Source organism: Lepisosteus oculatus, chromosome 1 (assembly GCF_040954835.1).
Source record: "Lepisosteus oculatus isolate fLepOcu1 chromosome 1, fLepOcu1.hap2, whole genome shotgun sequence".
NCBI lineage: Eukaryota > Metazoa > Chordata > Actinopteri > Semionotiformes > Lepisosteidae > Lepisosteus > Lepisosteus oculatus.
Window position 1 is genome coordinate 27,281,347 of NC_090696.1, and position 17,332 is coordinate 27,298,678.

The following is a 17,332-nucleotide window of genomic DNA, read 5'->3' on the forward strand; positions in this document are numbered from 1 at the left end:
TCAGACCCAAACCTATAAGGAATCTAATATAACTTATATAGTGTTTTTAGCTATTCAGTACTTAAATATTTAATTTGGGATAAGATATAAAATGGTCATTCCTGAAAGGGAGATATTCAGTCATATATATATATATGAAGTCAGCTAATTTGGCCTCATTATCTTAAAGGGACACGCAACAAAAATACTGTAACGTTCCCCATAATTTGGCCCAATCTGTGGTTTGTCTGGGAGAGGCCCAGACAGAATAGCAAGGGAAGTGGTTTTCATTATAGCTGAGGGGTGTAGAGTCGTTTCTGTTGGGAAGCTCAGATAGCACTCCCTGTGTGGAGCCAGTGTTTTTTTTTCGTAATTAGAGCCCAGAAGTAGACAACAAAAACCTGAGAACAATTTTTGTTTCCAGAGGAAGCACCATTGTTCTGACAATAAACTATTTAATGATATTGGTTTCACTTTTTCAGCAATATCTTACAGGTATATGGTTTTATCCATTTGCTCCTGTAACAGAGCCAAAGCTTTGTCTTTAATGCTCATTAATACATAGATTATTTATATTGCATACCAGACTGACACACCAGACTGTCTTTTATTAAAGTGTCTCTGCTGAAATTACAGAATTGCAGAGATACGGATTAATTAGGTGACACATTTTTTAAATTTAACTTCTTTTCAGTTCATAAACATTTTCCTGTGGCTGTAAAACATGATATAAAGTGTTATCTGGAGAGGTTCACTAGGAAGTCATTATGCACCTAGTTACAGATGGTTATTGAGACATACTGTAAAGTAAATTCTACAAATCTAAGATTGTAAAATTAAATTATCATGTAGAACATCAAATACAAACGAATTTACAGTTTGGTAGCAGTTAATTACTTGTGGCAGTGCATGAGAAAACAAATGACTTTTAAAAATCAAGTCAGATGATCTTTTGTGAGATTAAAAAATGTAACTATACATTTTACATTATTTTATACACTAACATTTATTTGCTTTATTTAATTGTATTAAAGAAAATTAATCATTGGATCATTTTCAGTTAGCAATAAAAACAAATGAATGTAGAAACCTTGTAGTCTTGAGTACTCAGTTTAGGAACCAGATTGTCCTGGGTACTCAGCTGAGGAACCTGATTGTCTTGGGTACTTAGACATAATTAGACTGACATGCTGCAGTTTACTTTACTGATTAAAAACGAAAAATAAGTCATATGTGTAATGTAATTTTAGATCTTAAACATCCGTGGATGTCATATGTTTATTTATCCTATGTTTACTTAAAAATCAAATTCATTTTCACTTTGCAATTGATTTAAGAAAATACTGAATCAATAAATCTCACAATTCTGACTGTAACCACAAAAAATGTGTTCATCTTTCAGAACTTACCATAATCTTTACCCTTCAACATCTGCAGTATTCTGCCTGAGGAGGAGTTTCTGCTACTGGAATCAGTACAAAGAATCAGAAGACTCCCATTCGTGTCTTGGTGATGCTGATCCACTGCACACCTGAAATACATGTAAAAACATACACTGTGAGAAATTTAGGTCATTATTGGCACAATACATTTGAATGAGAAGAGATTTGTTTTGGAACACACTGTGGTCACTATGTAATGGCCCTGACATCTTTGGACCTTACCAAGGGATTTTTTTTCAGAATTTACTGGCAATTATGACTCATTGGTAAAGGAACATTTTTAGATTGTTTTCATTGGTGTCTTGTGAAATACCTTTTGCCTCAGGTCCAACAACACCAGCATGGAGTAGTTTAAATCTGAAAGCAGTCAGGGTACAGTTGGAGAATGAATGGAATTATTACATGATCTGTTAGTTACACAGAAAAAAACCCAGAGCTAATCCAGTTCTCTTCATTCAAAGACTGTAGAAGAATTGCAGGGGATTGAATGTGTTGCTGCTCTTATGTATCTAACAATGTTTGATATCTACCTCCACAGTTAACAAACACCTCACCCACCCCTTAAATGACAACATTTATTAAACATTTTAGCATGTACCCACTTACCTGCCTGGGTTATGCAGTCCATGTGCAAAAATTTCAGGTGGCTGGTTAGTGCTGTTGAAGTAGGGATTGTTTCTTGGAATGGAATACGGAGCATTGCAGCAATCTGTGTCGACATCAAGCCGAAGAACTGAGCCTGTGAAATCACTAAAAAGACAGCACATGTTTTAGGGAAACAACGTGATATGAGAAGATTATTTAGTCTGAGATATTTACAGTGGTGTGCGAAAAAGATTTAAATTTATCATAATGCTGAAGAAAAACTCTAAAGCTGGAGACTAACTTCTTTAAACAATTTAATAATTTCTTCTAATCAGAAATTGACATTACTTTGTGACATCTTTCTAGGATATACTGTAACTAAGTTTTTTTAGGACTTTCACTAAGATAAAGTTGTGGACGCTTAATACACCCTTTGCAAATGACAGGAAAAGGTCATTTTGAAATTTTGAAGCATTATAATAAATAGAATCTTAATTGGAAATATATTTTGTAGTCTAGATTGAAGCTATAAGGTAATTTGCACTGAAGAAAGTTTTGCTGTGTTGGTTTAGTAAGTAGCAAAGATATTTCACATTAGTCTATCATGTCTTAATTTGTTTTACATCTTTAATTTTAAGTGAATTTGAATTTTCTTGCCCTGTGTGAGTTATATTAGACACGTGATGGTCCAGTTTATGGCTGCAGACTCCAGACACATTGAAGATGCATTGAAGCTCACCACAGTGAAGCAATAGCATCTTGACTCATGCCAGTATCTCGTTATTTTACCTTAACCCATCCATCTCCTCCATGTCATCTAGTGTGATCATCCCATCACCTAGGAAAATATGCAGGAAGCCATCAGGCCCAAAGAGCAGCTGCCCTCCCAGGTGCTTTCTGTGCAGTTCTGCTACTTCTATCAATGTTCTCACTGTCCTGGGGTCCACCTGGTTGGGGTTTTTCCTGAAACAGCCCAGTGGAAAGACAAACATCGAACTCAGCACACAAAACTCCTGGAAAAACCACAGCATTCTCATTAAATGTAATTTGTTTTCTCAAAAGCAGCATTTCTAACTGCTTTTGTAATTGTAGAAAGATAATCCAGGCTCCTGGAATTGTGCGCTAACCTTATTATTTTTTCTTTCAATACATTTTCTAAAGCAAACAAAGGAAAGATGAATAATTGATACTCATCACAAGAGTATTCCATGGGGGAAAAAGCTGGGAAAAAAACACAAACTAAAGGAGGATGGTAAAAAGTCTGTTCTTTCTGAATTCCAACGAAAAATGTGGAAACACTGCCACTGCTTACTTAAGATAGCCCGCAGGTAACAACAAGGGCTCTAAACCAATTAATTTCTTCTGCTTGATAATTAATGTGGCATTTGAAGGTTAGGCCTTTCCAGAACCTGAGGGAAGAGACTGATAAGAAAACCACCATCATTGCATGAGTAAGGACCAACGTTTAATAAAGTGATAGGCCAGTATACATATTCTAAAAACCGCATATTATTTAACTTACCCACCCAAATGTTACACCCACAAGGTAATGCATTAATTGCCCTAAATGTAATATTTCAATTTAGTGTAATTATTTGATCTTATTTCCTAACCACATTGCCAGACTGCCTAAAGCAGTATTTTACTATAATAAGCAAGTAAAGTTAATAAATAATAATTTAGAAAAACAGAATAATACAGAATTGTTTGGAAACAATATTCTGAATTGTAATATTTTCATGATAATAGAAAAGAGCATCACCAACACCTTAAAGAAATAAAGTAGAAAACCCTACTGAAAACAATACGGTGATAATATGTAAAAAGAACAAGACTGTCGGTGAACAGGTTTTATAAAGAATGTGCCAATTCTACAAAACCAAATCAACTAAGAAGGGAGCTCATTAAAAACAAGAAAAGGTGTTGTATTTTCCTATTATATCTATCTCATATCTCTAAAGATGAATTGTTTTAAATCTAGTAAAAAGTACTGTTTTAGGAATGGTGTGACAGCAAATACACACATGTATCCTTGTGGAAGCATTAGTTTCACCACCTGCGGTGACTTTTTGCTTGCTGTCTAGTACCTGGATACTGTATATTCCACCACTCGAAGAATGTGGTCGTGTGGTCCGATGGCCCACCGCTCTTGGTTGGTGGTATACGAGACGTAGAGCTTTCCATTTTTCTTGTAATTGGGATGGAATGCAAGGCTTAAAAGTCCCCTTTCATCTCCTCCCTGCAGTCAAACGAAATCACAAAGAATGGTGAAGTTAATTATGTTCTTCACTGTGTTGCGACTTGAACCAAAGAGAGCCCTTCTCCTGCTTGCTTTTTCTCCCTCTCTCTCCCTGTTACCCTGTGGATAATCTGTGCCTTAACTTTCCTTTTCTTTTCTCTCCTTGACTACTGCATAAAAAATGATTATAAAACATTTTACTTCAGGCAGCTCTGCCTCATGGCCACAGTGCACGCAGCTGTCTTGAGAGCTTATCTATGAGCAGGCCCTCTTACAGCCCCATTGTGAAGTGATTTGTGCACATAATCTTTGGAGGCATCCATGAATACTGGTTTAAGTGCCGAAAAGAATTTATTAGGTTGCTTGTAGTTCATAGAAGACACAAAAGTTCAGGATCTTCAGTCACTTTTAATCCGTACAGAAACCAAAAAAACCTAAAACATGGAGTTAGCTGCCAACTCCCACTGTCTTGGCAACATGTTTAGAAAACAGTTAAATTGCTTGTGTAATACGTAAACCTTTGTTTTACCCTGGAGGCAACTACATCAGTTGTCACTACTCTGGTGGTCTTTTCATCATAGTTAGCTTTAATAAGCAGCTACATCATTTCTGTCTCTGGGCAAGGCAATCATGCTCTTTTTTTAAAAAAAAAGAAAGGAATGAACAGAACGTTAGGCGTTTATGCTAAGAATGTTTGCAACGTACTCCTGAGGCCCTTGTTTTAGTTTAAGTTTATCGCATTCAGACCACCATCCCCCTCCTCAAAACCCCATCCCCCCCCCAACTCCTCAGTCTGTATAAGGAAAGGGTAAGGATTAAAAACAAAACGAAATAAAACAAAACTTGAGATCTGTTATGAAATGGAGCTAACAGTCTCCTGCAGTGATAACACCCTGAATGAATTAGTCTGTTCTGTTGTCATACCACACTGGCTGAAAGCTTTTTCACTTTTCCACCCTTGCGGCATATGGTTAGACAGAATCTGCAGAGAGCTTGATAGTAAAACTGAATGAACCTGACATAATGGAAAGGCCAAAAAAGCGCAGCTAGATTTTGTGGAAAAGACGAAGGGCCATAATGCAGGTCAGGGAGTATGGATTTAGGGACAGATATGCTTGAACACAGAAGATCATTGATGGCTAAAAGAAACCTCATGCCAAAATTTTCCGAAACAAATGGTACTCAGCATGTTTGACTACATCTTTTAGGCTTTTATTCAGCGGAATAATATGTTTTGTTCATTGGCCCTTTTTTCTAAGCCATACTGTACCTTTCAGTTTTATTAATAAGAAGACTGAGGTGAGGACATTTTACTGCTGCTTTTCACCTTCATTTTTATTTCACCCTTATATTAATCTTCAGATTCAATAGCCTGGAAATCAAAATAGACTTTGGAGAAAAGTGTCAGGCAAGGTCTTCCAAGGAGTATTTCACATTTTACTTCAGGACCACCAAGAAACAATCGTAAATGCACTGAAATATTAGCTTTTGCTAATGATCCTTCCCACAGTGTAATGAAGAAGGCAGGCTACAGCTAATAAACTTAAGAAGTAAATTCTGCAATCATTTTCAATCAGACCCAGAAGGATACAGCACGCACACATAAATTCATTTCTTGGTGTTGCACATTTGTTCCATACTGAAACTTCTTCGTAATGATCTGACAATGGCAAATAAATCAAGCACTCAATTTATGATCCTTAAATGAATTAGGTTTCTCCACAAGTTGTAAGGAGCTGATTTTACCATGCAAGTCATTTTACAAGATTTAGTTTTTTATTTAAGTTATGTGCTGGATAAAATAATTATTACAACAAAATGGTCACTGCTGACCTTTCTGTATCGCACGCCATTAGTCAGTATAGAAGTACAGCACACTGGTATACTGGACGCTGATACTTGTTATACTTTAATTATTTAAAACTCAGTAGCACCAGGTCCTTTTAGCTGAGCTGAATTTAGGTAGGTGTGATACACAAGAGCCCCAGAGTTCCTGCAATCCAGCTGGATTGTTCAGTATAACGCAATAAAATATGAGATTTGTGAGTGAAATCGCTGCATATTTCTCTTGAGGACCGCTGTCACTTTCATCTGTTCTGCAAGTACCTGGTGCACAACTTTCCACTATTATCACTCAGAGGACTTCCAATGCAGGATAAGGGGCAGGAAAGTGCTGTGATGTACCTCCTCATAATTTGTTGTGAAAGTGAAATAAAGTTCTAAAGATGAAATATTGTTGAATAGTTGAATAACTGTTGAAAAAATGTTTTTGTTTTGATCACTCTTGAAATAGTTAAACTAAAGAATGCAGGTTGTAGTATATACTTATAAAGACACTACTTTACACTCAGTGTGCAGAGTGCAGGTTCAGGCAAATGAGAAAAACAAGTCCATGAAACCGATTTAATGAAAGCCATCTACCTCAAAGACAATCCTCAAATACAATTTCAAACTAGATTTTCAGTAAACTGAAGCAGCAATAAAGTTAATATTTTTAATATTTCCATTTTACAGCACAGTTCTTTCATTTACTTAACAAGATTAGTCAGAGAACCAGTCTATACAGCAGTACACTGACTACAGCAATCCAGGTGAAGTACCTGGCTCAAAGGTACAAAAACAGCATTCCAGCCCAGACTTGAACCCACAACCCTCTAGTCATGACAACAAAACCTTTAACCACTCTATAAATATATACCCTTATAATACTGATATAATTAAATTTGAGGTTTAATTATTTCTGTTGTGTAATTCTTTCTTATTGTGCAATGAGGCTGGGGGAGTATGAAACAAGCTGCCCAGCCATGTTGTAGAAGATGATGCTCTGGCTTCCTTCAAGAAACAGCATGATAAGAACCTCTGAGCACTTAGCCATTAACTACCAAACAAGCCAGATGAGCCGAGCAGTCTCCTCTCATTCGTAATCTTATGTTCTAGTTATAAATAAAAGCCCAATAAATCAAAGCCTTTTTGTAATAATTTTCACAAAATATGATTAACAATTCACTCTGTTCACTACATTATAGAAAATATCTGTTAAATGACAAGGTCATTACAATCTGATCATGGTTTTGTGTTACAGTTTGACATAGGACGAGCAAATGCAATGTTCATCTGGACTTGCATTTATTTAAGTGAGTTAATGGAGAAATCGTGTTAATATTCAAGCACTGTGCATTTAATTAATTGGTGCCAAGGAACTGTTATGGCATTTACTATAACTATGGTGCATATAGCAGACAGAGGAACAAGCACTGGTAACATTCTGTGTTGAATTAATGCTGCAGTTGTATTACTAATATGACAGAAAGAATAACATTCTGTGAAATATTTGCCCCTTCTAGAAATATTTATTGGAATTGGACTTCAATTCATCAAACTGGCTTATACTCTTCCACAGGCACATGCAGCTCAGATTTCTAAATACATCGAGAGGTTTATTCATAATGGCTGAACTTTTATTATGGCTGTGTACAGATTCATTAGCCAGTTTTATAATATGTGGAATGATTTTGTTAAATAGTTAGGAAATGCTTTGGCTCATTAGAGCACCTTAACTCATATAACAATCATTTGTGTTTGTTTTTTAAAGTCTGTATTAAGCAGAGCCTTACATCTGAAAGAATGTTCCTGAAGAATGTAAGTTGTGCCAAACCTAGGATTGCTGGCATTCCAGGAACTATGAAAAATACACATATGTGAAACCACAAAATTGGTAATTCTATTTGATGTCAATATTCTAAAAATATTAGTTTAGATTTGAAAAATAAAATGTTTTATAAGACTTTTTAGAAAAAAAAATAACATTGACATGAAATATCCTTGTTAACAGTAAGTGCCTGGCATTCATTGTTCAGGTATTAAGCTTAAAATATGCGAAGAGTTAAACAAGACACAAGGATGTGAAAGCTGCAGTAATAAAACAACAAAATACTTCTTTTCCCTTTCAAGATGTTTCTTTACCACATCCAAAACTCTGTGGAATTACAATACTTTAAGAGGTGTCATTGTGCATCATTAAAGTTGAATAAAAACAATCGAGCAGTTAATTGTTAAATAATTCTGTGGTTATTGTGATTCTAGATACAATTATGACACCTTGGGGGAAAAGAAGAAAAAACAGAAGGAGACGAGAAACCTTTGCATGTGGGGCAGGGCTGCGATGTCAGAATGAACAGGCAGTCTGCTGGAAAAAGAGAAGCTGGCAGCCTGAAATATGTAAAGGAGTTAGTAATAACAGAGTATGAAGCATTCGGTTTCAGGGAACACCCACACTGCAACTGAGTCTTTCCAAACGGAGCATTGTTTTGGAAGAGGTTGGTTTAATTGGCACCAAGGGATTCCACTAAAGGAAATACAGAACATTACAATCAAAGCATGTGCATGTAAAATGATCAAATATGATCTCTTCTCGGGTGGCAAGGTGGTGCAGTGATTAGCATGGCTTCCTTGCAAGGCTGGGGCCCTGGGTTCAATTCTGGAACTGGGGTGTTACGTGCGGAGTTGGTATGTTTCTCCCATGTTCGCGTGGTTTCCTCGGGGTGCTCCTGTTTCCTCCCACAGCCCAAAGACATACTGGTAGGTCAACTTCTGGAAAATTTGGCCCTGGTGTGAATGTGTGTGCATGTCTGTGTGTGCCCCGTCCAGGGTGCATCCTGTCCTGTGCCTCTTGCTTGCCAGCATAGGCTCTGGCTCCCCCGCGACCATGTACTGAATACAGTGGTTCGAAAAATGGAGGGATCATCACTCTAAGTTCAAACGAATCACATGCAGCAACAGCATAAAGGGCAATGCCCTGTTGATTCCAGTTTGAGTAAACAGGCATCCCCTTCCCAGCTCAGCAGGCTGTGACTCTACCCAATTAAAAAAGAACTGCAGCACAGCCAGCATCACAGGATAGTACTCTAGGGGCGTTGGGCTTAAGCCACTTATAATTGTCATAATGATTATTTTATCCACAAACAATTAAGCTTAATGATGATAAGACACAGAGCTTTCCCAGTGGAGCTGTTGCCTGTCCATCCCGTAGGTCTGCTAGAGCCAGTGCAGTCCTTCCTTAACAAGGCAGCGAGAGGCATGTGTGCTACATAAACTTCCTGTCAAAACCTTTTCCCATCTCTGGGTACAATCTAAACAATGCATACTGTGTAAACAATGCATTTTCAAGCCTAAACTGTTGTGCTAGCTGCATAAGCTAAAAAATACCACCTTCTGATATGTTCCTTGGAAAAAGCCATAAAAAAGCTTGAAGCGATCAGTCTGCTACATATTGTAAAGAACAAATGAAAGGGCACCTGTTTACTAATGGGTTTTGTGGACACAGGTGGTCAGCATAATGGGAGCTTCTTGACAATCTTACTAAATAAGAACTAAACCAGGTGAAAAAAATAAATCATTTATGGTGATTTCCATGTATCATCTTTTATGATTAATCTGAATTTTCTCAAAATAAAAAGGTAGCAGAGTACAATTTATGCTCTATTAATTTTGCTCCAGACTTTTGTAATCGTAATAAACTTTTTATCCCACCCATGTACAAATACACATCCTGAAATCTTGAAAACGTATTGTGTGCTTTTTGATTTTTTAAGAAGTAGTAGATTCACTTTGGTTTTGTTTTCAGAATGAGTATGTCACAAAACAAACCCTTAACCTACACTGAATAAGACAGATCTCCTGGGCCACTTCAGTCTGCAGAGGCTGAATCTCCCCACAGAGAAGAAATAATTTTTCCACCTCCTTGATGACTGATTGAAACGGCTGCTTGTGTGTTCTTGTGTAAAGCGGACCAACACTGACTGCCCTTTCAACGGCTTGTGGAAATGTCAGAGGGTGATGAAGTGTACAAAAAAATCTCTACTACATGAATGTTTTCTTTGCCCATTCTGTGGTACACCTCTTCAAGGTGCCAAGATGTCACACATCAGTAGTCCACAAGGATGTCAGTGCAGGTTTGGTATTGCTTTCAGATTTACTTGCTTCCTCCACAAAAGGGAAAAGCAGTGACTTATTGTCCTTTATAGGCAGAGTAAAGGTTCTGGAATTGCTCCTCAAAAGCAGAGATTCAGTCATTATGCACTTCTTTTTGCCTAGAGCAGCACTTGCATTGCATTAGCCTTCCAGTCAAACGTTTACTTACAGTGCCTTGCAAAAGTATACACACCCCTTCCAAACACACCCCATTACTTTGAATGACAAATGATGTAAATGAACATGTAAAGGCAGAAAGAAGTGGTCACCATGGGATCTAATGGGATAAAGTACAAAGGAGAAACACAACTTTTTGGCTCTTGAGCCTCCCTCAGGTGTTTCTTCTTCATAAAGCCATAAAGGAATGTCTTTCACTGACAGACCAAAAGAAATTAACTTTAGTTTTGAACAGAGAATATTATGAGAGGACTGATACAAGTATTCAAAATCCTAAAGGCATCAACAAAGTCAACACACTAAATGTCTTCACAAAATCAGCTGTGAAACTATTGTGTATTTAAATTTGGTGAACGTCTTCATGTGAAAAGTTGTGGAACAAGCAACTAAGCCACACTGTTGAAGCCTGGACTCTTTCAAGAAACAGCTGGATGATTAGCTACTAACTACCAAATAAATACGCTGAAAGCTCTCTTCTTGTCGTAACCTTTCTCATGTTAAGAAATAAAAAATAATTAAAATTGTGCTGTAACTGTCTCTAAATAAATAAACAATCTTATTTTAAATGGTATCACGATGATTCCATCATCACCAATGCAGATAAAAGCTGTATCATCTTCCCTCACAATATTGAAGCAAAAATCAACACAACTATGTTCTGAAAGTGGGTCAGCAAAAAAGAAAAACTAGACATGAACTGTAAAATAAAACTAACAGAACTATAATAGAAGAATAACAGAACAGAAATGCTAATGGTGATCATTTGCATCAATTTTGACACACGTCTGAAATAATGAGGGCTGTACTTTATTAATATATACTGACCAAAGAGATGGTGTTAAATGGATAAAATACCAAATAGCAATCTGAAAAACTGCATATTTTAAAGTTAACATGTTTTTAAACAGTAGTAGAACTACAAAGCAATAATACTGTCTTCCAACTTGAAGATTTATTCCTTACTAGGCTTGCTGTTTTTTTGTATTAGTATTCAAACCTTTTAATTCAATGCCAAGCCATTCAAAAGTATGATATATATTTTTAAGAGAACAGTATAGAATCTTGTTTAATCAAATTCACATTTCTGCTATGGTGGTAGACCACAGTTAGGGAATTTGGGTTTGGCGTAAATTCTATTGAAAGAGTAGACTTTCTCTTTTTTTCCTGTTGTAAGATATGCTGTTGTAAGTCTTACTGTTCAGTTTTATTACACCGAACAATACACTGCAGAAATCTTTAGCTGGAACCTGAATATGCAATACAGCAAAAATGGCTATGATTATGACAAAGTTATTTTATACATGTTTCACTTTAGCTCTTTCAAAACATCTGAATGCATATTTTGTTGATAATGCTGTTTAAGCTTGCATCATGGTCAAATTCTGAGAAATCTGAGAAATCAGGCATCACTCCTCTGTCCCTTCTCTTTGCTGCACATAAGTAATGAATTTTTATTCATTTTATATCACATATACTTTTCATAAGCATGACACACTGTACAGCAGTTGTGCCTAATGCACTGCATAACATTTACAATTACTTCTAAATGCCACTAGGTGGCTTTTGTAAAGGCAGGGAACACTAATCAAACAGCTGTGATATCTCTGAAGTCTGAATACCCTCGAAAAGCACAACGTGTTTACAAAAGATCAAACGAAAATAATATTGTATATAGGTGTGCTCATATATACACAGTGTTGGGAAAGTTTCTTTTAAGACATAATTTCAAAGTTTCAAGTTACTGGAACAAAAAAGCAATTAGTTATTTATTTTTGCAAGAATGTAAGTTGCTACAATTGCCTATATAATTAGTTAATTGTAATGGGGTGCCCATGTTTTGTTTTCATGTACTGCACTTTACCTAGAAATGTTTTGGTGGTAATTATACCATTATTTTACATTCCTTACTGTCATTTTAAGTAATGGTATATACTTATTTGCTCAATTACTCCTGTAAAAAGTTGGTAACGATTGGTTTAAATCATATACAGCTGAAGTATACTATCCATCCATTATCAGAAAGCCTCTTATTCCTGGGGAGGGTCATCCCCAGCCTACCCTGGGATCGCAGGGACCCATGGTGAGACTATATAAGATGTCTCTGAACAAGATTGCAATGCATCACAGAGCACACACAAAGCTGCAAGAACCCCAAACGAACATGATTAGAACATGCAAGCTCTACATAACAGACAACCCAGTTCAGAATTAAACTCTGGGCCCACAGGAACACTATTCCACTGGGTACCCAAAATGATATTAAAGGGGAACTGCAGTCCCAGACTGGTTATAAATTTTGGTAACAAAATAAACTAATAGATTATATCTCAAAATTTTACAATTTCTGAATGAAGCACAAAATTCTGGATGTTGTGAAAATACCGTATGGTTGCCAGGTTGTCACAAACCTTTGGTCTCATCACGGGCGAGAATTATTACATGCGACACGACCCTTCCTGCTCACTAGTCACTGTAATGACTAATATAATGCTATGTACGAGCGAAGAAGTAAAGGTTGTGCAGCAGACATTTGACAGTAGAAATGTTCCGATGTGATCTCCATGCAGAGTTAACAAGTAATTTGTCTTTGTCGGTAAAACCATCTTGAAGTTGAAAGGAATATTTCTATTGGATTAAACAGGATGTTGTTTACAATGTAATAAGGTTGCATCATGTCATCGGATGTTTTGTTGGCCCGTTCTGAATCGCAGACAATGACAGCAATATGACGTTGCGCATACCTTGATACTGTGTACATTTAACTTTCCTTGTGGTTTGAAGTACACTCTTCAATGCAGTTTCTTTCTAACCCCCCCCAACCTAAATAAAAATAGCTTTGCAGTTCCCCTTTAAACAGTAAACGCCAGTCAAGACCAGGTTCACACATACTCACACCAAGGCCAAGTTACCTACCAGAATATCTTTGGACTGTTGGGAGGACCCAGAAAAAACCCATGCAAGCATGGAAGAACATATAAACTCCATGCAGATAGCACACCAGGAATTAAATACAGGTGTTCAGCACTGCGAGACAGCAGTGCTTACCACTGTACCACCATACTGCCCAATAACTAAGTAACTTGTGCACAAAAAACATAGTTTGTTACAATTTATTGATTACTGTAATAGGTTACTGAAAACATCTTTTAACTGTTAAAACTAGTTACTGCCATAGGCTGCAAAGGAACAAACAGAAGTTAATTCTGTGCTAAAAAGTAGAAAGGAAAATGTTTTGATACAGATGTCTTGACATTTTGAAAGTCTAATTAACCAATTTGGTTCTCAATAAAAGATCGAGATGCCCCACTATACATCAAACTTCAAAAGAGCAATGAGACTTTTAGTTCGGTGACTCTGAATTATAGTAACAGTAAGAGATAATATCAGCTATGAAATGAAAGCCTTGGTTATTTATCTCAGTAACTTAATGGTTACCTATGACCATTAGGCGTCATATTAAGCCATAGCTTGCTGTTGGAAATTGACTACATTTAGGTTTTCTTCAATGACACCAGAGAAGCTAAAGCATGGACATGTTCTGACATAACTGTAGCTGTGCCTGACAGTTGATGAACTTTCAATATTTTATTGTTCATTCCCATTCCTTATCTATGGGCCCTGATTTGGAAACATGCTAATTTAATTCCTTGAGTGATCTGAAATTGGGATACAGTAAAATAAGTTATCAGAGTAATTTATGTTCTGTACATTTTAGTGACCATGTTGGCTTTGTTTGTTGTCTAAGAGCTTACACAATATCCATATTGTCTTAGAAATGCTTCTGGGACATACATATCATCCATTATCCGTATTCATCAGTGTCCCGTTTGGTTATTGCTGCTTATTGTACTGTTTTATTGTGAAGTTTCAGATTCTAATAGATTCTTCTTTCTTTTGCAGTCTTTTTAACAATTTGTCTTTATGCTGTTATAGGTTTGTCACTAGGCTTCCTATTTGCTTCTTATTCTCAATAGCTGTGCCATACTGAATACTGTGCATTTGTTGTCTTTCTGTGTATCTTTTACGTTAAACCTTCTATCATTATCTTTAGTTTTGCCCATTTTGTACAGTATTGTATCTTGTTCAGAAAATCAAAGGAGATTTACATAAGCTTTTGTCATAAAACATTGACAAAAATATCACATGCCCATAGTTACTTTCGTTTTTAAATGGTTAAACCTTCTTTTAAGCTCATCAAAAATTCATTACATTGACCCTTTTAACCTGCGTTATGTCTTTTGCAGTTTCAGATGGAGTGTGAAGACTAATGTCTTCGAATGACCATTGAAAGAAACACTTCAATTGAGCCAGTGTCCCTTCATCTGTAAATCACAGAAATGAGAAATGTAGCTCCAGACTGTTGGTTAAATAAGCTTAAGTGTTTTCATAAAACCAACTGAAAAATGTCACATGGGACTTAAGTTTTGTACAAGTTCTGAATTATGTCTGTTCGTGTTCATGTTCTTTAAATCGATCAATAGTACAGAATATGTTGGGGGATGGCTAGTTAATACTTGGAAGGTACTACAGGGTAATAAACTCTTCTCCTAAAGTATAAAGGTGATGCTTTAATCTCTGCGTTACTTCAGACAACATATTCTTAGTACCTTCGGTGGGGACATTTATGTGATATCATTCACTAGCTCAAATGGATTACTAGGTTGTGCCGTACTTTTTTAAGTATACAGCTTTATCATATGAATCTGTGTGGTTAAAAAGACTAAGAAAAACATCTCTGAAACAAAATATTGTTTTGTTAACATTGCTATACATTTATATATTAAAGAAGTGCTCACCTTTGTCCCGCTCTGGACCAGTTTGTGGATATTCAAGAAAGGCTCTTTGATGAGCTCCATGTCATGGGTAAGAATTCGCACAAAGCCTTCTTTTTCCAGGATGAAGAGGCGCTGTGACCCGTCCCCACAGTTCACGATCCCCACAGGCTGCCTCAGTCCCCTCAAGATCTCCTGAGCGCAGTAGCAATTGTGCTTGTATTTTCTAAACACAGCAAATGAGCATAACGTTAGAAACAGTTACCCTCTTTGTGGTGTCTGCGAACATTTGCTGTAGGTCTTCTAATTCATACGCCTTCAATTAGATATTTAATGTCTTCTTCATTTGGAATGCTGTGTGGAGGCACAATAAAGTGGACATTTGTAAAGAAAGCTGCTTGGATGCAATACCAGAAACCATTTGGCAGTCTAATGTCTGTTTATCATTATGTATTACAAATTCAATACTTTTTTCAGGTAATGTAACAATGAGTGGTCGGTAACCTCTTATTATTTTAATTATATACAGTAGCAATAGTATAGTCATTGACAAAAGATTACCCAACATCCTTTCTTTGCAATACAGGTATTTAGTCCCTAAAATCATACCCCTGTATAAAGTCTTATTTGCAGTTAAGACACCTGTCCTTAATTTCTAAATTTCTTCTTAGAACCTCTCCATTTATTCTGTACACTTCTGCTCTGGATCTCCATTCCTTTGGAGGCTGTTTCTCATCTGCTCTGCTCTTCTTTACTTTATATTTCTTTGCACATTTTCTGTTCCCTCCCCCCACTCCTGAAGATGACTGAAAAGCCAAAATGATGTTTTTGTCTTTCTGATTTTCAGTGTTTAAATCAGCTTCTGCTTGTTCCTTAGTTATCTCATTACTTAAATTTAAAACTGTGGTTATAAAATATAGCCACACTGCTTATTTGGTGTGGTAAGGCGTGAGGAGTTTAAGCTGTGAAACAAGTATTCCAGGAACCACAGTAGATACAGTATATAACGGGTGAACCACAACCCACAGCTCATGCTTCTGCCATGTCATTAATACCAGGCATTAATGGGACATTAGGCAGTAGCAGAGGTTTTATGGTCCTCAAAAGTCACTAGAACTCATCACTGTCCTGCAGAAAGTGAAACAGGTTGCTAATACTGTAATTGATTCACCTGAGTTCTCATTGTAATCTGTTCTTTTTATTTACATCTTTCATCTTGTTAGAAAACATTTTTATCTGAAAACATACTTCTTTGGTGGTTTAATGCACATTTCCAACAGATTTGTACAGTGGAAAATTTACTACACTGCCACAAAACAATTTGCTTAACGACTTTAAATAGTCACAACATCCAGCCATTTGTTTATACACAACCCATCCTTTGTTTGAAGGTAAAACAGAACAAGTGCTGTCAGAAGGGCTGTGGCTTTCATTTTTGAAATCCTTCTATGTCCTTGAACCAAATGTTAAACTCATTCTGTTCTTTTTTGACTCAAAAGACTAAGCTTAAGGTTTTCCCAAACTGAAGTTGGATTAAAACAATTAAATTTAATAAACAATGTTAATAAATTAAAACATAATTCTGATCATCATAATTATAGATAATGTGGGCAAAATTGCTAGGATCCTTCCATTACAATTTGAAACAATATATTAAATGTTTTTTTATAAAACAATCAAGCTTTGGTTTTGCTTTTAGCAAAATACAATTTGCTAATGAGAGATAATCAAATAAGTAACTGGAAACAGATTTTATTTATAGTTAGCTTTCTGGCTAAGCTGAATTGAAATGTATTCAAAGTAACTCTCAAAGCAGATGTGCTGTTTCTCTAACCGTTCAAAAGAATTAAACTTTTGAAGTGGGAGGTCTGATTAAGACTTATTGTGTATCTTCATTATCTAACAACAGCAGTGTATACAACGCTTTTATACACACAGGAATTTTTGTTCATCATTATTTTTCTTTATGTGTCCCATTAAGGAGATCCCTGCTTGGAGATACAGGGCTTAAAGGGAACAGCCAAAGATTCCCTCTAGATCAATGTCTACCAAAAGCTTTATATCAGCACCCAGCTACCTAACCACTCAGTAAGATCTGTGTAATTACTCCACTTTTTTCTTTTGAGCAAGAAGCCAATAGCTAACTCCATCAACAAGGAACGCAGTCT

General features: G+C 36.3%; 1 protein-coding gene across 3 annotated transcripts in view; it reads right to left on the minus strand.

Moving 5' to 3' along the window:
- The window catches only part of hhip (hedgehog interacting protein), a 43,582-nt gene that overhangs the window by 15,129 nt on the left and 11,121 nt on the right, over window positions 1-17,332 (minus strand). For all 3 annotated transcript variants that reach the window (XM_015344726.2, XM_006629500.3, XM_015344727.2), the window contains 5 exons: window positions 15,189-15,390; window positions 4,094-4,245; window positions 2,796-2,969; window positions 2,028-2,171; window positions 1,389-1,510 (listed from right to left, as the gene is read on the minus strand). In XM_015344726.2, the coding sequence (XP_015200212.2) occupies window positions 1,389-1,510; window positions 2,028-2,171; window positions 2,796-2,969; window positions 4,094-4,245; window positions 15,189-15,390 (794 nt within the window). The remainder of the gene's footprint in view (window positions 1-1,388; window positions 1,511-2,027; window positions 2,172-2,795; window positions 2,970-4,093; window positions 4,246-15,188; window positions 15,391-17,332) is intronic.